Raw genomic sequence first — 21142 nt, forward strand, 5'->3', positions numbered from 1 at the left:
GGGGGGCAAGTATTCTGGTCTCTGCACAAATATCTGCTAGTGGACAGAGCACTGACCTACAGAGATGCATGCCACTGCTCAAACTATTCTTAGTCTTGTCCTTTACATAACACCAGTTACACCCCCGCTGCCGCTGGCTGGGGCAAAACAAAGACAAAGGCAAGGAAGCGCGATTAAACGGTGTTGATGATGCAACTGTTTAGTCACTGTGACACAGTTCATCCCCTTCCCCTAAGACAGAGCGTTTGATGAGGTCATATCATTTTACGAGCCTTTAAATTTGAGTTACCATTGTTCCAAGGAGAGAGGAATGTTGGGGTGACACAAAGACAAGCAACTGAAAAATGTAAGTGCTTGTCTTAAGTTAACGTAGCACAACAGTAGTACAAGAGTCATAAAGTCTCATACATTTTAGCAAACGTTAGAAAGGTATTTCCGTTTCAGAAACATTAACCGTCATGAGCTCCTGGTCACAGCAGTGTAAGCAGCAAAACATCAGGAATAAGTTGAACTGAGGAAGGGTGCGTTGGTGTCACGGCTACTCATCAGCAACAGGATGTACAAAAATAGATGGCCAACGACTTCCCAAAGGGAAATAAGCCATTAATTTGCCATCAATATTCTATTCTACTGTTCGATCGATTATATGCTCAGCTGAGCTGTGTATCAGAGATGGCACTAAGCCAGCTCACTGCCTTTACATACATGCAGTACAACTGCCATAAGTAGGCAAAACACCCCTTCCTGCTAACAAACACTGACACAACCATCACCACACAGCTGGGTATCAGGAACACTGTGCCTATCAGCTCAAACAGACGCTTGTAAGATAAGAAACATGACATGAAACCAGGACTTCTGCTTGGAGACGTGAGCGTCAGCGTGATGGAGAGTTTGAGTGTTGGAGGCAAAGATAAGTGAAGGAAAGGCCAGTCTGTCTATCTCGGGTGGAGCACTGTTGAGAGGCTTCTCTCACTCGGGGTAAAATAAAGGAAGATGCTGCATAGGATGAGTGCAACAAGGACTGATATTTATCAAAGACACTGGAGGTCTTCCTGCTTTGCTTTTAATGGTATAACGGCTTCGCTTTAATATTAGATGTCAAACTCTACTGTGTGACAATATGTATTTTGACTTTCAAAATAAGTCAAACATGTTTTTTGTACAAATTTAGTCTTATTTCCAAATATGTTCAAAATGATGATAAAAAAAAGTCAAGAAAACAGAAGTGATTAGACACCACTTCTGTTTTCTTGACTTATTTTTTAAGACATCAGCAACAACTTGATGGGTAAGAGTGATGTTTTTACAGAAAGGAAGCGATGACAAAACTACAAAAATAAGACGCCAGATGCATAAACCAGAATCATCCTTTACGTGCTGAAAAAAATATGAGAAAAATCTACTTTTTAAAACCTGGGCAGATTAAATTGACGGTATTTAAAGCGATGGTGCATCGTTTTTATCTGCACATATGTATATTTAATAATTAGTCTTTTTTAATTCTTATTTGTTTGAACTTTGGGGCTATGGCTTTTTCAACACGTGCTTCTTTAACACTTAATTTACGAACTACATCTGTTGTTTCAATCAAAAATACTAAATACCTGGTATCATTCCACACACCCGTTATCTTGGCAATGTGCGAATGAACTTAGCTCTCACAAGCCAAAACTATCCTTTCATACAAAGTCCCTTTTGTTTGTTTTGTACTATCCTTTATGAATAACTCAGCAATTATTGCACAGCTGGTGTTATTGCTTCAGCACTAATATAATATTTGAAGAGGATGTCCTATACACTGGACACGTTGTTCTTGTCCAACTGGAAGTGACTTGAATAGAGGCCAGCAGTCGTACTGTAAAACAAGCAAACAACTACAAAACTATCGGTTGTTTCTGAGGGCAGAAGTCCATCAGCCACGGCCACAGGAATTCTCTCCCACTTAGCAGAACAAAGGCAAGCGACCTCAACAGATGACTGGCACTTGCAGTAATGTCAGGAACAACCAACAGGTTGAACAGTGGATGACTTAGGGTTACAAGAGTGACGGTGGCGAGAAAGGGATGTAGGAAATGGAAACAATAGAGCAACTGCACATTGCTGTGACGGAGAAAAGCAATACAAACACACGCAAAAGGGCATGAGTGGCTTGTTTTGCATTTTCAGGGACATTCTTTCACATCATAATGTCCCAACAACATGCCATTAGACAATGTCAGTACAAAAAGCCAAAGGTGACATGTTAGCAGACTAAAGAAACTACATCTTGAGACCGTTTCCCTTTCATCCACTGAACTACTTTACATTAATGCAGCTGATTTCACTAGACAACTTAAAAACACCGACATGGTCACCGATATCTGCTGCTGTGGTACTCTAAAGTTCAAACTTAGCTTAGTTAGAGCAAGTGGTCATTTATTTATTCAACCTAATTAAGTTGAGTCGTGAGTGAGGAAGATATCCTGTGGATGGTGCTAAGTTATACATGCACGCTATGATTTTCCCACACCTGTCATATTGTATTACCACTTGGTCCAAGCTAGGAAAAAAACAAACATTATATACATAAGAACGCTCAAAACATAGACAGAGCACAACACTTCATACTCTGAAAACCAACCCCACTTCGAGCAGTCAGCTGAACAATTTACAACCGAGGGCTGAAAGGCAAAAGATGCCTGTAACTAGATAAAAACATACAATTTCAGCATGTGAGATATGATTTAAGCACCCTGTCTACCAGGGGTGCAGTTAACGAATACTCTCCATATTATATACGTTTATTAATATAATGATGGGACAAGTTGGGAAGCTAATGTTAGCAAGCCAACTTACTGCAGTAAGCTCAAGCACTTGAAAACATAATACTGCATATCTTTCTGATGTATCCACATTCAACCATAACACAAGTTGTTTACTGTCAGTGTAACTTACAGAAATATATTCAGCCTAAAAGTGACATTTAGGAAAAGGAAATTGGTGCAAACATAACAGACGTACTGAGAGTCAAGATCCCACCGTTTCCCCATTCTTCCCGCTGATGTTTCCTCAGTTTTTCCGTTCGGCAACGTAGTTCTGGGTTCTTTACACTCTTGTTCACCACACCGCGAAGGTATTTTTTGGTTGTTTGCTAACACACAAAAGTGAAAAGGAGGCCCTTTCATGTGATATAAAAGTCAATGAAGAGTGAGACATTGTTTTCCCTTCCGGGCTGGACTCAATTGCGCTCCGTCTCTGTTTGGTCACATAATTACAAAGTACAACATTTTGACCTCGTATAATTTTGTCTGCCTCCTCCGCCTCCTATAACTTCCTGCTTCGTGTACAAAATGACCCACATTCTTGCTCCTTCCCCACTGACAGAGTTCGTTTCACTGTGTTCAGTCGACATCAGGCAAACAAGAGCATATGCTGTACCAGAGGCAAGTTTCTCGTACAGCCATAGACGGTATACAAGAACCGGTCAGCTTTCTCCATTAGCGCTGCAGACTTCTGGAACTATCGGACAATGCTCCACTCTCTCTAAAGTATAATCATGGCTGAACCACAACCAATCACGTGTCCATGAACCACAAAGAACTCAACATCAGAGTTATCCGATTTATTGTATGAGGCTTTTACTAACCTTTTAAGCTCAGTAATGAGGAGTACGGTGCAGGGGATGCCCAGAGTCATGAGTGACAATGAGTTGACGACAGGTTTCACGAAGGCCAGCCCAGTGGTGATCCCCGACAAGATGCCGATGACCACTTTGAACCTTGAGCTATATTGAAAAAGCAAAACAACAAACAAAAAATTGCAGCAACTTTACTCTATGAACAGCATTGTGCAATTCAGAGAGGGAGCTCTTCCCAGAAAGCACCGTGACTCACTAACACTCGGTAAACAAGAATCACTCAGCTCCAAGAGGGATCTGAAGGGAATGAGCAGCCATGATGGCTCTGTGACAATGGAAAGAGAAGTAAAGACATGTGATGCAGCTTTTACTGGCGTCAGCTATCTCGGACAGGCCTATTATTAAACTGGGAGTCATAGCAGAGACGACACACCATGCCACTGCTCAAACTGCTGTAGGTCTACCCGAAATGTGAGCTGAACGTGACCTTTGCCTCGTTGTGAAACTGATTTAATGTGAACACAAAGTCTAATTGGAAACAACTGTGATCTCTTTTTTGTTGTTGTTGTGTATGTAACACAACGAATACCCTATCAGACACCGTCATGTGTGTGTACACACAGTTACACTAGCCAACCTACCGATCCCTCCTGAACATCCTGGGTAGGTATCTCTTGGGAAACCACATGGCAATGGCACACATGAGCACCCACAAGATGGCCAACTCGTCCAGCATCTGGCCGAGAAAGCTGAGCGTGGCGTGAAAATATGTCGATCCAATACCTGAAAGAAGATGGACACGCAAACACACAAATGAGACGTCGTCTGAAGATTGATGAGATTGTGTCTCTTAAAAAAAAAAAAAACATTTGACATTATGTCGAAAAGAAAGGAAAGTCAAAGCGATGCACAAGTTAAGACTTAAACAGTTTGTTTCAGGAGATTTCTTTTGTACAGCTGAATTGTTCCCATTTCCATCTATCAAAAAAGTATTTAAAAAACTGATACAAAGTTGCAAAATGTCACCTCTAAATGAGATTACTTTAAATAGAAAATAATTATAGTGACATTAAATGCTTTAGGCAGACAAGTGACTGAACACTGGAATAAACAAGTTAACTCGAAGAAGCAACTTGTAAACCAGCGTTAATGTTACTGGATGTTTTGAAACTCTGTGGAAGGATGGATCAGCCCCTTTGTTATCACGGCCCAACAGACCTATTATCAGAATAATCTGTTTTCACAACAGGAGATTCCTACAGTTCCACGAACTTCTTATCCAAAAAGGGAGCACTGCTGTCAGTCAGAAGTTACTAATCATGACAACCCGTCGGTGTACTCGTACAGAGAGCTGAAACATTTATGTGATTAATTCATTAGTTGGTCTCGCGAGAAAATTATTTCAATGATCAAATGGAACGGTTTAGGTTTCTTCTACCTTCTATTGTAGTAAACTGAATATTTTTTTGGAGTTTTGAGTTAGTTGGACAAAACGAGACATTTGAAGTCGTCACATTGGACTGGATTTGGAAATTATCACCCACATTTTCACTTATTTCTTCCATTTTATTAACAAAAATGAAGCAACAGTTACTCCTTTGGATGAGACATAAAAGCACTCATTAGCACATACAAATCAAGATCAAAAACAATCAATCAAGAAATAAAATCAGAAGCTTAACCAATAATGAAAACAATCCAATACTGTATATGTCCTAGTAGCAGGCAATGCAGTCAACCCTAAACTACATGTTCGACTCCTACCAAACACAGCTGAGGCCAAAACCAGAGAAAAGCAGCTGAACGTTGTTTTCATACTAGAACCTATAGGGTTGTTTTTTTACTACAGAGACAGCTGTAGAGATGAAACCATGTAACTGCCTTCTCTGCTGTGTAACTTTTAACAGCCTCCAGATTCCGAACAATGGATACAGTCAGAGCTACTAGCCCACTGAAAAAAACCAAACTGGATATAATTTGATCACTGGTTTGGAAGACAGATGTTGGACAGGGTTTGATAGGAGACACGGGACTACTCCGATAGGAAAAGAAAAGATTAACACAAAAGTTACACAATCTGAGCATACATGGCCGATAGTTAACGTTCAGTTATGCAAATCGTATTCAACAGCTCCTCAGTTATCAGCCAGTGAAGTCACATCTCAGGAACATTGGGAGGTCTGTCAGGTTGTTGTTTTTTGCTGACAGTGCAACCAGAGTGTTTTCATAGCAGCTGTAAGGGAACTGGGCAGTGTAATCTCTTAACTGTGCTGTTATGTACAGACAGTGGCACCATTTAGGACTCAAATACTGTGTCAAAGGAAATTGAGGCAGTAAGCTTATTCATCCCACCAATGAATAAGCCTAGTCATAGTAAAGTGTTTGTCTTAGAGGGTAAAATAATTCAGGACGACCTGAAGCTAGAAACGTGTACAGAGACAGAGGCCACGGCTGAGGAAACCTGCATACGAACAGTGCTGTTTAATAATGTGGGCGCCTACATACAACTCATACATGTTGCACAATGTTTAATGTACTTTGTATATGTACTCATAATGTTTGTGTATTTTGTCTGACTAACAGTCCAAACACCCAAATATTCTGTTTATCGAGCAGTTTAATATTCGGATCATTTTCATTATTGGTTTATTTGTTGATTTTCTTTCTTGATCAATCATTTTGTCTATAAAATGTAAGAAAATAGTAAAAATGCCGGTGGTAATTTCCAAATACAGTCCATTGAAACATCTTCAAATGTCTTGTTCAGTCCAACTAGCTTTCTAAACCGCCAAAAATATTCAGCTTACTAATAGAAGACGAGAAAAAACAGCAAATATTCATAATAAAAGAGCCGGAACCACTGACTTTTTGCTTATAAAACAACTAATTTATTAATTGTCAAAACTGTTAATTTTCTGTTAAATTAATTAATTGGCTAATTGTTTAAGAAGCAGTGTAATTTCATACTCAAAAATCAAAAAAATATTTAGCAATCTAGATTGCTTTGGTGTGAGTAGCCTAGTTTTGGAGACGTGTTAGACCTTGTTGAGAGGAACTATGTTCTTTCCACCAGAGTTCCTGAATGAAACTGCTCACAACCAGGTCTGTGGATTATGTACTCAGACATTTCAAATGTATTTTTTTTTTTTTTTTTTTTTTGGGGCACTTTGAGCACCACAAGTCTGAGTGTAACCCAGAACAATCCAAATTGATAAATAAGAACTACAGGCAAGAGGTATTTCTGTATTTAGGAGTTAACTGTTACTTTAAGCATTACCTACAGAAGAAAAAATTTATAAAGTAAATGAAATACTTGCCTGGCCCTTTACAAAATGTATAAATAAAGGAAGAGTTGTATGGTTTGTTAGCTGAGGGAAGTTTAAGCGTGATGAAGGCGATGAAGGTCTCCCACAAAGCAGGTCATGAAAGACATGAAAGGTTAGGTTATCATCATCACACAGAGTGTAGACATTAATGTTAGCTCAGACAACTTACCGACCACAACTAGTAGACTCCATATGAGGTAAATCCCACTGTTGAAATGTGTTGCATATTGGCGGAACAAGCACATTAATATGGGCGGCAAAACAAAAAACAAAATGTTGCTGATCTGAAATGATAAACAAAAGGGGAAAATAAAAAAGCTATGAGCAAAAATAAAATCACAGTCGACTACTGATCGTGTCAATGACAACATGCTTGTCAAAAGTTGATGAGTGCGCGAGCCTCGCTGGCCTTTAACAAACTTGACAGCCAGTGGGAATGAGAAAAGGAACATTTAAAACCTGATGCTAACAGTAAACAACGTGATGCTGAAGCTAAAAAAAGAGGATCATATTGAAAGACAGCAGTGCAATACAAGGAAAAACAAAACGACAGACAAGCTGTGCACTAGAGTTAGTTAGCTGTAACTTATATAGAACTGTATTATGCAAGAAAACAAACATCACACATCGTTAAGCTAACGTTAGAACCGACCGTGTTGTAAAATTCAGCAATGCTGGGGTAAATTAGGTAATTGCCTTCACACCAGTCCACATCGGAGCTGCCAGCCTGCAACTGGTCCCAAAAAATGAGATTGACGTTACTCATGTCTGAACTAGTCCTGCCGGATGGACAGAGCAGACAACAGTCGACAGGAATGGACCAAAAAAAACAAAACAGCACACTTGAGGAAACTGTCTCAATTTCTCAGCTCCGTTGTTCACCGATAGATTTCAACGTTTTGAGACCTGACTCGACGATGTGGTAAACTACAGAAATCGTCGCTGAGCTGCATTTTTAAGCCGCTGTCCTTCCACAAAGCTTGTCGTGACACTCCGCACTGTGCATTTGACAGCTGTGGCCAAAGAGTGTTCAAGCGCTGCAAGAGAGTTCACCCCTATCTGTTTCCTTGTTCAGTGACACGTGACAACACAGCGGCATTGAGTCCGGAAGCAGCCGGTCTAAATAGATTTCAAGCAACTTTACATTTTCAGATGTGCTTTTTTTACTTTGATATGTCACATTTGTTGTCTGGTATTGTGGGCATGCTGACTCACTGGCATGTCTTACTGGTATGAATCAGAGCCACTATAGTCCATGATCGATAATATTGTTGAAGTGCAAAACAAGTCTGTATTATTAACTGCTGCATATCGACGAACTTGGAGACAGTTATTTCATCCAGGTGCTAAATTAACCAAACTGCATTACTTATAATGTCTTAGTTAGGACATTTACAACTCCTTATCTACTTTCTGGCTCCCTCTGGCCGAGGCATGCTCAGTGACTCTATAACATAATATTAATATAATATTTAAATAATATACTTACATGGTCATAACCATTAATTCAGTGACTCTATAACATAATATTAATATAATATTTAAATAATATACTTACATGGTCATAACCATTAATTGATACGATTGATTAGTTGATGTTATTTGTTCATCTTGCTGTGAGTTGTGGGAAAACATTTTTACGTTTCTTAACCTTCACATATTTTGTCTCATATATTTACAGTTTATAAAAAATTAGATAGGCCTTACGAATTTTGAGCTAGGCTACCAATTATGTGTACACCACTCTTGGTATGTGGTTGCTTTTACATGAAACATACATTTTAAATAATCAAGATGAATAAATTAACAGATAATTACCTATATGCTCTATTCATATAATCAGTTTAATGCAGTTGTGTAGGTCGGCATTACCGTTTTATTATGTATTTTTGTGTGTGAAATTATTTTCTTAACCTTCAGCTTGAGGCCAATTGGAAAACTACAGCGGTTCAGTTATCGCGAGAACATTTCAGGCCTATGTGAGACCACGAAGCGGATATCCTGCCTCTTTTCCGTGGCGGACCGTTGTAGGGCCGGTTTAGCAAAATGAAGGTACATTGCTTTCCTAACTCTAAATTTCTGCGTAAAAGCTATTTTCCTGTAAATACTTCACTGTGGTTGATGCCATGTTTCTGAACTTTAAAGCGGAGCAGTTTAATGTAGTTATCGCGGCTCTAACTCTTCGGATGATGTTTGATTACGATGAGAGTCAGCGCTGACGATCCTGTCGGCAAGGGGAGCTGTAGAAACATGTCGGCACACTGAGCGAAATGTGCAGCCTATTCAAGTTCCCTGCAATAAAAAGTTTTCCGACTTTTGCTGCCTACGTTACCTAAATCAGCAGTGTTACCCGAGTTGTCAGTTTACAACGTTATCCGTTAAACTGTTTGTGTTAGTTAGCATTGTCGAGAATGCTAACATTAGCTAGTTGACATAGAAGCTAACAGGCCTCCGAGCCACGGCGTCTCCTTCTGAACTTTAGCTCAGATGCGCTGTCGTTAATGTGACTGCAGGGTGTTTTTTCCCGGTGTCAGGTTCCCACCAGTAACTTCAGTTGTCTCATTTACCTGCTAAACCTATCAGCATTAGGACTCTTGGTAACCTGTCGTGACCCATGAGGAACCAAAGTGCATGTGGTAACAACTACATTGCAACTCTCTCCTTCTCTTTCAGCTGAACATCTCGTTCCCCGCTACTGGCTGCCAGAAGCTGATTGAAGTTGATGATGAGCGCAAGCTGAGAACTTTCTATGAGAAGCGTATGGCCACCGAGGTGCCCGCTGACCCTCTGGGAGATGAGTGGAAGGTAAAGTGTTGTTTGACCTCATAATGTTGTAAGTACTCTGTATAACATGTTGCTGAGTGTATGTGTTGGTTTAACTTGGTGGAAAGATGTATAGATCTATTAAACCTGATGTGGCACACCAGTAGACCCTTTCTGACTGATCTATAGTTATTAAGGGGGGACAGCGTGTTGCAAGAGTAACTGTGGAGCCGCTTACCAGATACGACCAGGTCCAGGATCAGTAGATGGTTGACTGGTATTGCTCTCTCATTGTGTCTTGCGTACACCATCATCAGAAAGATTCTAATGCTGCTGCTCTTATTATAGCCGTATATCCATGGCTGATTGAAACGGCGTCACTAGTTCAATTCCCTCGCATTCTCGAAGCAACTACGAGTTAACTCAGTAACCCTAAATGGAAGAGCGGAGCCGTAACGGCTTGTTTTCTCTACTTCTGCAGGGCTATGTGGTGCGCATCAGCGGAGGCAACGACAGGCAGGGCTTCCCCATGAAGCAGGGTGTGCTGACCCACGGTCGTGTGCGCCTGCTGCTCAGCAAGGGCCACTCCTGCTACCGTCCCCGCAGGACTGGCGAACGCAAGCGCAAGTCTGTCCGTGGTTGCATCGTTGACGCCAACCTCAGCGTTCTCAACTTGGTCATCGTCAAGAAAGGTAATACAAGCGTGGAAATGATACAGCAAAATAAGCACAGGCTTGTTTTGAAATGTATGTTAATATCGCTTGTAAATTATGTTTATGGCACACCAGTAGACCCTTTTTGATTGGTCTATAGTCATTAAGGGGGGACAGCGTGTTGCTAGAGTGACTGTGGAGCTGCTTACCAGATACAACCAGGTCCAGGATCCATGGACGGTTGAACTGTAATGCTCTCTCATTGCGTCTCATGTACACTATAGTCAGAATGACACTAAAGCTGATGCTCTACTAAATGCAGCAGTGTGTTTGTCTTTGATATTGGGGTAGTTTCACTGTCACACTGATGAGAAACTGTCCACAAAGTCTTAATTTGTTTCCATTGATTGTTGAAACTCCTGCAAGTACTTAAGCTGTAGGAAGTGCAATTTGTAAGTGAACTTGACATTAATCAAGTTGATCCTTTGTTAACCTCAGGTGAGAAGGACATTCCCGGCCTGACCGACAGCACCGTCCCTCGCCGTCTGGGTCCCAAGAGGGCTAGCAAGATCCGCAAGCTCTTCAACCTGGCTAAGGAGGATGATGTGAGGCAGTATGTTGTGAGGAGACCTCTCTCCAAAGAAGGTAAGACGGGAGAGTTTTCACTTAAGTCGACAAGTGCTGTTGGATCACTGAATGTAGCTTTTTATGGATTTGGCTTCACTTGAAGCTTGAAATCAATTGAGCTTGTTGTAATATGCAAGGATGACTGAAATGTGAATTTGAAATACTTCCACTATGAAAGCACAGTGGGAATGTTAAACAACTTGGTTTTCAGGGTAACATTGCAGGTGTTTGTATTGAAGCTTTGTCTGGAAATTTGAAATACAGTTGATCAGTGGTGGGTATGCTGTCAGTTACATTTTTGACAATTATAATTGTCAAAAATTATAATTATAATTTTTGTCATGTATCAAGCCTACGTGTTAAATATATTGTGAAACTCAATACTACAGATTTTAAGGACCACTGTACATGTTCAGCCTAATCCTTTTTACAGTGTGAGATCTATACAAACTTCATTCTTCCACTTGTCAGTATTCAGTCTTTTGAATCCTGTATGGCTGAACAGCAAGAAAGTTATCGAGGCCGATGATGCGTTTCTTTGCCAGATAAGACTTTAAAAACAATGTAACTTAATCATTCTTGCGAATTTTGTACTTGTAAGTGTCTTGCTAAGCTTTCTCTACAAAATTGCGGCGACACAGGATGGTGGAAATTAGTTTCGGTCCCAGTTTCAGAATTGTTTCACCCACAATAGCTTGCAAAAATGAACAAATGCTGATGAGCGCAATTCTTGTCAGTTAGATCTTCGCACCTCACCTGCATCTATAAAATCACTTCAGCTGTTGGGAGTGAGGGTGGCCAGTTCACCATCGCCCAACACTCTTTACCACCGTGGTCAATATTAAATGATCCCTTCTCTTTTGGTAGGCAAGAAGCCCAGAACTAAGGCTCCCAGGATCCAGAGACTGGTGACGCCCCGTGTGCTGCAGCACAAGCGCCGCCGCATCTCCCTCAAGAGACAGCGCACCCTGAAGAACAAGGAGGAGGCGTCTGAGTACGCCAAGCTGCTGGCTAAGAGGATGAAGGTAATGTTTAGTCTTTTTCCTTCTCCCTATGTCTTGACATCTTCAATTTTACTTGTATTACTATTATGGCGGGATCGGGTCTTAAAGTTGGGACATTTTGATGGTTGTGGTTTAAACCTAAAACACTTATAAGGACAATGCACAACATTTGTTAGTGTACCTGTGTTTGCCAGCTGGATAATTTCTAACAAGCCCATTTGACTTTACTGTGTTTTGGGGGAATTATCTTGTTTGCAATTTGCTGCTTTTTGGATGTCTTGAAACATTGTACTCACATGTTCCTGCTAACAGGAGGCCAAGGAGAAGCGCCAGGAACAGATCGCTAAGAGGCGTCGCCTTTCTTCTCTGAGAGCATCCACATCCAAGTCAGAGTCCAGCCAAAAGTGAAATCACAAAGTCAAATAAAGTCATGTTTTGCTGAAAAATAAGCCTGTGTGATGTCTTCAGTACCTTGATATAGAGCAGGGGTCCCTAATAGGCGGACTGCGATCCGGACCCAGACGCCGTTGTATCCAGACCAAGGCCCTAAAACCGATAGATAATTATTACATTTTGATGGAGCGCTTCCAATTTAACTGCCACAGATTTTTCAGCCTTTACGGCACTTGTTCAGTGGTGCAAATCGCATCACGTGATGCAGCTCAGCCAATCAAATATGGGTATTCTGACAAGTTTCCTGATTCGAGTGAGATGTACACACACGAGAACGAATAGGAGAATAATGTGAGTCAGATAAGTTATTTCACATGTTTTCCAAAGAGAGAAAAGTGGTCAGAGACCAGAGTCTTCAACCAATAATGGACACGTATAGGTTAATTCTTCCCACGGACAGTTTAAAACCTGTCATATGTTCAGAGACCGTGACGATTATTAAAAGCGGTAATATGAAGACACTACCAGACAAAGCACAATTCTGAGCATACTTACCATCTCACATCTGAAATGAAGACAGAAAATAAACCTAAGAGCCCAATATGATCAGAATCCTAACTCATGAATTCACTTCACAATATTACCAGAGGAAAAGAGCTGAAACAAGTGGTTTAATAACCAGATAGTCCATGCGAACAAACTTAATCTTGTTGGATGAGAAAAATATTTGGCTTTTTTGATTGGCATTGCTTCACATCTGAATGGACTGAATTTAAAGCTGCAGGACAATTCAGTGAAAAGTTTCTAAAACTAAGTACTTAGTTTTAAGATGCACTTTTTTCGAAAGCTGTTTAATCAGTTATTTTTTAATCCAGCCTTTATTTTTCTTGAAATGAGATTCATTTATAATCCATCCAGTTAAATTTGAAAATAGTTAAAATATAATTGGTGTACTTTATTTGATTTGACAGTTGACTACAGACGTTACTACTCGGCTTCTTGAATATGGCACTAAATAGCGCAAGTTAATTATTGTAATGTTCAAATAGACCTTTGCCCGAGGATATTCTCAATCTGGACCTTTGAGTTTTACTTGAATACCCCTGATGGAGTATTAAAAATGTCTAATTGCAGGTTTGCCAGTTGAATTATGGAAGGCAATTAAAACCAAAATTGAGAAATCACTGAATATGCTATACTGTTCGGTAAATAAAATATTTAGCTTTTGGTTGCCATTTCAATATTTGTCTTTTCAGAAACAAGTGCCATTTTAATAGTTCACGGTTTAAATGATTTAAAGAGCTCTAGCCATCAAAAACATGTTTCAAGCAGCAAAATAATACCTCCCATATTTACTTAACATGGGAGGTGTTTTAAAGTAACTACATGATAAACTGCCCATGCTAAGTTCTGCATGCGATATGTCCATATGTACTGGTTACAGGACACCTTGTCTGCCAGAACTAGTCCGCTAGTCTTAAAAGAACAAGAGGGAACAAGTTTCTTCAATGTTCAACTTTAATAAGTGGTTGCACCTGTCTGGGAGCAACCGAATTTAGCACACATACCCAAATAGTTGCATTATAAATCACAGATCACATCTTTTAACATCACACCCATTTTCAAACACAGGCGTCTTGGTTACCCGCCTCATGTAGGAACACTTGGCTTGTGGGTGAACCTGGACCACGGCCTTCTGAGTCGAGCAGCTCTCTGCAGCATTGAGGAACCTTCGATCCTGATAAAACCTGTGGCGGTGGGGTTTAGGGCAGCTGAGGTTGTACATCTGGGAAATGAAGAAGCACACAGACACGAGCTGATGCTGCAAGAACTGAGGCAGCACCTGGGCACTCCAGGATAAGGTCAGCCAGCTGGTCTGAAGGTCCTGAACCCGACCTATAGACCTGGACAATTTCACCCTGACCTGTTGGGAAGAAAAGGTACTTATTTAACCATGCAAGCTAAAATGACAGTGGGTGCAACAGGCCTTTTTCAATGAAGACGTAGGAAAAGCACAGGTGTAAATTAAAGTAATGATACCTAAATTTCATTTAGCTGCTTTGATTTCAGGGTCCTGTATCATGCACGTTGGCTCACTGAAACAGAGCCAATAAGGTTATTAATAACACCTGTGCTGCTCCTGCTGTGAAAGAGACGTATGGCCAACTGATTCAAAACAAAAGCAGCCGAATTGAGTTGCAAGTATTGAAAAAAAAAAAAAAGTCAACTTCCTTTATTTAATTACTGTCACCTTGAACGTCTGTAAAAGTTAAATTGCCTTAAGAAAAAAACCTTAACAGCCATGTCATAAATATTTATGCATTAATAAGTTAATATCTTTTGGAATGCATGCGCAGCCTCCTGTTAAAAGAATAGTGTGACATTTTGGAAAATGCGCTCATTTGCGGTTTTTGCAGAGTTTGATAAAAGTTCAATAAACTCACCCAAAAGTCAAGTACTGCACAGAATTCACCATAAATCCACAATTTATTGGTTCCAACTCTTTGGTTTTGGTCAGAAATTATGATAGTTTCCAACCTTTACTCTAACCGTCGGTAGCTTCATATTTAATAGATATTAAATAAGGATTAATCCTCATCCAACTCTTGACAAGAAAGCAAATATGCATATTTTCCAGATTGTGAAACCATTCCTTTTACACTGTACTCACAGCACACCTGAACAGACTGCATCTTGGAGCCGGCCATGTGGTACATCCTCCTACACAGCTTGGCGGCGAGTGAAACCAGTCGCACAGGGTATCGTCTCCCGAGTGTGGCCGCCTCAAAACCCTGGACCAAATGTGCTTCTTCGTCTAGAAAGTCATCAAGAAGATAAAGTATGGGTAAATTCTAAATGTGACTTCCAGCTGTTTCACATCAGTAACTCATACGTGACGCTATCAGTATACCTTTATCTTCCTCGGTGGCAGGAAGCCCTCGGTCCATCAGAGCCTCGGAGGCGATCAGAGCGGAGTCCAGCCCCACACTGGCCACAGCGATGGCTCTCTCCACAAGTGACTGGCCAGCCTGGTCATCAGCCAGCTGTATGCCGCCCATCACCCATGCGACCGTGTGCTCCACACGGTCCATAGTACCGTAAGCTGCGATGCTCACCACATCCTGGATTTCATGCATCTTGTTCTTGGCAGTGGCCACGATCTGGGTGAAACGGGCAAAACCAGGAAAAGACTGTTGTAGTTTCTTGTGCCTTTTTGAGGAGTGTGTGGGGGGGCATCATTGAGATTTGGAAGAAGGGAAAGAAAATGACCTGCTCCGTTGGTGTGTGAATTACTGGGAATGCACTCTCCAGCCAGTCAAGACTTCTACATGCAACGTCATTTACAATGGAAACTAGAAATATTCAAGACAGTGAAGTCAATAAATCAAATAATATCTGCATCATCTTTTTTCTCCACACAGCAACCGAAAAAATGTATTTCCTACTATATACATTATTCCATTACGTACACATGCTGTTAATTTATTATTAGTTTAGATTTTATTAATAGTTTTTGGAAAGCTTGTCCTGTGATAGATCCCCAATAAACCTTTTACGTAAACCTGAAACACGGACTCAATTGAAACAGTCAATCGACAGAAAGTAATCAACAATTTTGACGATGAAGTACTCGTTTAAAGGAAAGTTTCCAAATATTTTCTGGTTCAAACTTCTCAAATGGGAGAATTTGATGTGCTTTTGTATGATTCCAATTTATAATCCAATCCAAAGTTATTCAACATAGAATGTCTAAATTAAATATCTTTGGATTCTGAGCTGAACAAAACAAGCAACTTGGACATCAGCTTAGTCTCTGGGAACTTCTGTTGGTGTCTTTCGCAAATTTGACATTTTATAATTATTTAATTGACAGATTGATCAACGGTAAAAAAAAATAATCGTTAGTTGCAACCTTATTGTAAATTCCCTGACAGTTTCCTTCAATCACAAGCACAGTCACAAGCAGGCAGTCCAAACAAGTATTGTTGGCCCACAGTAGCCCACTTACTCTGAGGCTCCAGCTTAACAACCACAGGAGAAACTACGGCTGTCACGCTGCTCTCCAGCACTTCACACACAGACCTCAGACTCGGGTGTCTGCATTTAGTGTTAATGTACAAGACTGAAAGCGTGGTGCAAGCCGAGCGAACCACGGGCAGCTTGGCCAGTCTGGCAGCTGCACTCTGCACCTTCTGCAAGAAAAGAAAACAGCACACACAGTCCACATGCAGTCCTCAGGGGTTTACAGTGACGTAAATGATTTAATTGACAAATTGAGCATCAAAATGGAAGCCCTCGTTCCTATTAAGATGGGGACATCTAATTGAAACATAAGAACCTCTAGCTGTCCTGTAAGAAACGATTCAACACCACATTTAAACAGAATACATTTTTAAGAACTCCCTCTGTACTAAAACGAGAACGACTTGTTGTCAGGTGTTGATGCCGAGTGGATACAGGTAACGAGGGTTAATCTACCTCGATTGTACTCACCTGGTTGTTGTTCGTCGGCATGTTTCTTGATAGGAGGAGAAATGAGTTAATGTCTGAAATGTAACCTTCTTTGTAGACTTTATTGGTTGAAAGGGGTGTTCAAGAAATTACACCACTCACCCAACAAAGTGCGGCTTCATTTGAGAAAACTGTTGCTCACACCGCCTGGTCGCGTACTGAACTAGCGCTCACCTGCTTAATGCTGAAGTACTTTGTCAGTTCTCGCGACATGTCAACGCAGCTGTGACGAGATGATACAACGCAAATATTTCAGTTTGCATCAGAGGCTACTCAGCTAATAAAATATGTTATTTATTGTTTTTATTCTAATCTAATCTTCATCATCATGAACAGTTGTATTTATTGGTTTATTTGATACGGGACAGTGCACATTAATAAAATCATTTCTGCAAATGTGCCAGAGTTAATTAGCCAAAAGGCTATTTTTCATCTGTAGTCCCAAGAGGCAGATGTTACAAAATAAACTTAAAAACAGAAGATAAGATTAAAGTTAAAAGGTTGTACAATTTTGACACTTTACAATGGGTGCACAAACAATGAAAAAAAGTGAGAATAAAACTGTTATACATTGTCAAGTACAAACAAGACATGCAACACAGAGGCTCTCAAAGTCAACACACACCGCAAATAAAATGAGGGATGACAATGTTAAAATAGAAACATGGACTAAAGACAATATTATGCTCTAGTTGTTTAGACACTAAAAAACATCCATGTCAGAGGCACAAAACATAACAGCATGCAGAGTATGTGAAATACATAAATCAGTCAGACACAGCTAACAACAATAAAAGACATGCATGCAGGTAGATGAGGGTCGACAGGCAATTTCAAGAAAGACAGACAGGTGACAACAGACAGATCGAGGGAAGTTCAACACAGACAGAGGTGCAGTTACATTCTAGTGCTGACAGAGCTGGGTACTAACTAACCATTTCTTTAATTGAGATTTAAATGAACTGTATGTTTGTAGCTCTCTAATGGTCACTGGGATGGAGTTCCATTGTAGTGCACCTTGTACTGAAAATGCAGACTGACTGAAAGCACTTTTCCTGAGTGGGATAATGCAATCCCCTCTTGCTGCTCCTCTTGTGAGCCGATATCCAGTTGTTCTGATGATAACAAATTGTTTGAGTGGAGGAGAGGTCAAGCCATGTATAATCTTGTACACGAGACAGACATTCACATATTTAATCATGTTCTCCCAACTATACAAGTTATATTTTTTTAGTATAGGGCAATGATGAGAAAGAACAGATTTTTTTATCAAGGATTTTGAGTGTTCGTTTATACAATGACTGTAGTGGTTTCAGAGTAGTGGTGCTAGCCTGTGACCAGGTTGTTAAACAGTAAGTGATAAGGGAAACAACCATAGAAAGCATGTATGTCTTAGCTGCCTCTGTTGACATGTAGTTTACAACAGTTGACAACAGTTACATTGCACAGTTTCAGGGATGTTCAGGAGCTTTGAGTCGATATCCAGTTTTTAGAATATTATTATAATTATCTTTGGACAAATTTAAAATAATGCACATTTAGCTGCACAGGTGTTGCACTGACTAAGATTACTTAATTAATTGGAAGTGTCATCGCCCTTTATTTGATAAATCACACCACGAGAGCTGGTTATTTATATCATCGGTGACGGCAACGTGTGTTTCCACAACAGGTATGGAGATCTACTTAAAGTGGGCACTATTGGCCTTGTTAATCAAACATCAACACTGTGAGTAGGATTTGAACCTACATGGGGATACCCCATTGGATTTCAAATCCAACACCTTAACCACTTTGCTCACACAGCTGATTGATGCTTGACAATATTAATTTAAATCTTTGAGCGAATACCGAAAAAACTGAGGTCAATCTGGCAGTTTTCTTAATCCTGAATGCTATGAACAAATCAAACACCACCTGATACCTGGAGCACACCACCGAGGTGAGCCGGCCGTTTTGTTCCAGACCTTTGAGAAGTGATCCACAACGGATGCTGATTCTGATGCAGAGAACATAAAGTAATCTGGAGGCCTCAGTGGAACACAAGGGGTCAAATAAAATCCTCCTTTACGCATTGCTCCTGCTGCTGCCTGTCTGGGAACAGAGGCTTAGATGCAGACAGTGTGTCCACGATTGATATCTGACACTACTATGAGGACTGTCAGAGAGAGAAACCCACCCAGGTACAAGGACTAATAGAATGGTAGTAATGTGAAATAGGGGGTAATGGGTATGTGAAGTGACAAAGTCAGGAGCAGTCATGATCACAGTGCACGGTGGTTATGGTGCCAAAGGAAAAAATGTCATACCCTTTATGTTAAAGAACATGTTGCCCAATCATTGTAATACCACTCTATGTATGTAGGGGTAAAAACAAACACAAAAGGTTACCAGTGTAGTTAAATGTCGAGACGACATTTGTTCAAATGGGGGAGAGTGTGAGATAAATGGATTTTTGACTAACTAATTTTATATTGTAATGTGTGTTATAGTTAAAACGGCCAGCAGGTGTCACCATCTCACCACTAGGGGGGTTGTCTGTGCATGGTATTCACGCTTCCTTGTAAATTTTCTCAGAAAAACAGCAAGAGAAGAGTGTAACTAGAGAACAGGCACCCTCAATAAAACATTTGTTTAAACTGTATTCAAGGTGATATTTCGATTTTAAAGGCACACATGGTTTAGGTAAACTGTTACGCTTGTTAGGTAAGGCTAGTAAGATGTTTTAAGTCGTTGTTTGGTAGAAAACTGTTGATAGGGCCGTTATTAGCATTAGCCTAACAAGCTAATCCGTTGGTAAATGCGACCGCATGGTTATTGTGGTATTGTTGCTTAGTTTGGACATTACTAAAGTTTCTCAGAAGAACAGCAAGAGAAGAGTGTAACGTAGAGCAGGGGTTCTTAACCTTTTTGACCTCGGGGCCCAACTTTTCAAGTACAAAGTCCCATTCAAACATTAACACTATTAGTTTAACTAATTGATCTCACTCTTGGTTTGATTTGTATTCAATAACTATATTGTTACCTGTTCAACTCCACCCCTATTTTGGAGCAAAACCGCCTAAAATGACATACCCAAATTAAAATGGCTGTAGCTTCTGAACCACTGTGACTATATGCATCAAAAGTGTCATAAAACCTGTAGGTCATATAGAAACAGAGCAGTGGGCCTTTGGAGTCGGTTTTTGTTTAAAAAAAAAGTATCTTTCAGTATAAATAACTGTCTGTGGCTGTATCTGTACAGCTAAATGACAGTATATGGCTGTAACTACACTATCAGTGAACAACTGCCTCAAATTTGAAGAAGATTGGACAAAGTATGACGATTCTACAGTGTTTCTTCCATGAAGAGATCCAGGCGGAGCTCTAAAAGGATATTTGGATACCCAAATGGACACATGGTAACCAAATAATATTCTGACACACTAAATGTGTTTCTCCCTTTATATTTTGATATTATATTATTTTCCTTTTATTTTAGCCTTTGCAATTATATATATATATTTATGGTCGAAGACGTGGTATGTAAGCAGCTGACTTAATCTGCATAATGAATGCGACTGAGCGGTACGGTCGAGTATGAGCAAGGTTATACGTTGGTTGACATCTTATAGAAGAGGAAGATAAGGTTTGTATTTTAAGTACTAGCGTTTTCTGAAGCTACTAGCTCCATGGTACCATCCGCTAGCACATTGTTGGGTCTGTAATATGTCTTTTTCCGTCGATATGCTGCAAGATCCGACTTGCAGCTGTTATGGCGACTTTGGACAGTGTGTGTTTGGGCTCCTTTTGTGAAAAATCCATAAGAAATGAAAGACAATCGATGATTTCTTTGCAAAGATGAGGGTTTTGGGCATGCTGGGATACCAAACACGGCCATGTTTTGTGACGTAGTTTGCGCAAGCAAGCCGTAAAAACGGAACGGAAGGGGAGGGGATCGAGGAGGATCCTCGCGGAGTTGAACAGGCAAAACCCTTGTCAAATAAATGAGATGATACAATGTGATGATCACAAAGACATTTATTTATCATGTGTATGTAAACCTGCATACACAACAAGAAGCCCAACAGGCTTTCCCACGAGCGTTGGATGTTTCGTCGCTAGGTGTCGCTTTATTTTTGAAGGCTTCAGTGCTTCGTTTGATAGCATTAGCCCACATTCCACACACTGAAAGTGTTAAGAAAGTCAGGATTGTACTTGCGCACACGTTTAGACTGTTTTTTTGGGGGGGGGGGGGGGGGGGGG

General features: G+C 40.4%; 3 protein-coding genes across 5 annotated transcripts in view; 1 reads left to right on the top strand and 2 right to left on the bottom strand.

The window, feature by feature from the left end:
* LOC116401231 (alkaline ceramidase 2-like) overlaps positions 1-7987 on the bottom strand; it is a 12106-nt gene extending 4119 nt beyond the window's left edge. Inside the window, exons 1-4 of one of the 2 annotated variants that reach the window (XM_031879544.1) lie at positions 7598-7987; positions 7115-7229; positions 4261-4402; positions 3629-3766 (exon numbers count right to left, since the gene is read on the bottom strand). In XM_031879544.1, the coding sequence (XP_031735404.1) occupies positions 3629-3766; positions 4261-4402; positions 7115-7229; positions 7598-7711 (509 nt within the window). In that variant the 5' untranslated portion in view covers positions 7712-7987. Of the gene's footprint in view, positions 1-3628; positions 3767-4260; positions 4403-7114 lie in introns of both variants that reach the window. The other variant, XM_031879543.1, reaches the window with a different exon arrangement.
* A 944-nt stretch (positions 7988-8931) lies between these two features.
* Positions 8932-12441, top strand: LOC116401234 (40S ribosomal protein S6). The gene is made up of 6 exons (XM_031879549.1): positions 8932-8997; positions 9619-9750; positions 10190-10400; positions 10860-11006; positions 11856-12013; positions 12305-12441. Exons 1-6 carry the CDS (start codon positions 8992-8994, stop codon positions 12398-12400), a joined length of 750 nt encoding a protein of 249 aa, XP_031735409.1. The 5' UTR covers positions 8932-8991; the 3' UTR covers positions 12401-12441.
* A 1453-nt stretch (positions 12442-13894) lies between these two features.
* On the bottom strand, positions 13895-17085 carry LOC116401233 (perilipin-2-like). 2 transcript variants are annotated; one of them, XM_031879546.1, is made up of 7 exons: positions 17000-17085; positions 16880-16904; positions 16395-16578; positions 15656-15738; positions 15297-15546; positions 15064-15200; positions 13895-14309 (listed from the first exon to the last, which is right to left on the bottom strand). In XM_031879546.1, the coding sequence occupies exons 1-7, from the start codon at positions 17017-17019 to the stop codon at positions 13974-13976; spliced, it is 1035 nt and encodes a 344-aa protein (XP_031735406.1). In that variant the 5' UTR covers positions 17020-17085; the 3' UTR covers positions 13895-13973. The 2 variants fall into 2 exon arrangements, with proteins under 2 accessions (XP_031735406.1, XP_031735407.1); XM_031879547.1 differs by having other exon boundaries at positions 14051-14309; positions 15057-15200.
* Between the last annotated feature and the right edge of the window lie 4057 nt (positions 17086-21142).

The sequence above is a fragment of the Anarrhichthys ocellatus genome, unplaced genomic scaffold (genome assembly GCF_004355925.1).
Source record: "Anarrhichthys ocellatus isolate YVR2014 unplaced genomic scaffold, GSC_Weel_1.0 scaffold286, whole genome shotgun sequence".
Taxonomy (NCBI): Eukaryota; Metazoa; Chordata; class Actinopteri; order Perciformes; family Anarhichadidae; genus Anarrhichthys; species Anarrhichthys ocellatus.

Coding starts and splice junctions, on each gene's coding strand:
- LOC116401234 (XM_031879549.1), top strand. Junction 9,751..10,189: donor CTCTGGGAGATGAGTGGAAG/GTAAAGTGTTGT, acceptor CTACTTCTGCAG/GGCTATGTGGTGCGCATCAG. Junction 12,014..12,304: donor TGCTGGCTAAGAGGATGAAG/GTAATGTTTAGT, acceptor TCCTGCTAACAG/GAGGCCAAGGAGAAGCGCCA.
- LOC116401233 (XM_031879546.1), bottom strand. CDS start 17,019: ATGAAGCCGCACTTTGTTGG. Junction 16,579..16,879: donor TGCCGACGAACAACAACCAG/GTGAGTACAATC, acceptor CTTTTCTTGCAG/AAGGTGCAGAGTGCAGCTGC. Junction 15,739..16,394: donor TGTTAAGCTGGAGCCTCAGA/GTAAGTGGGCTA, acceptor GAATATTTCTAG/TTTCCATTGTAAATGACGTT.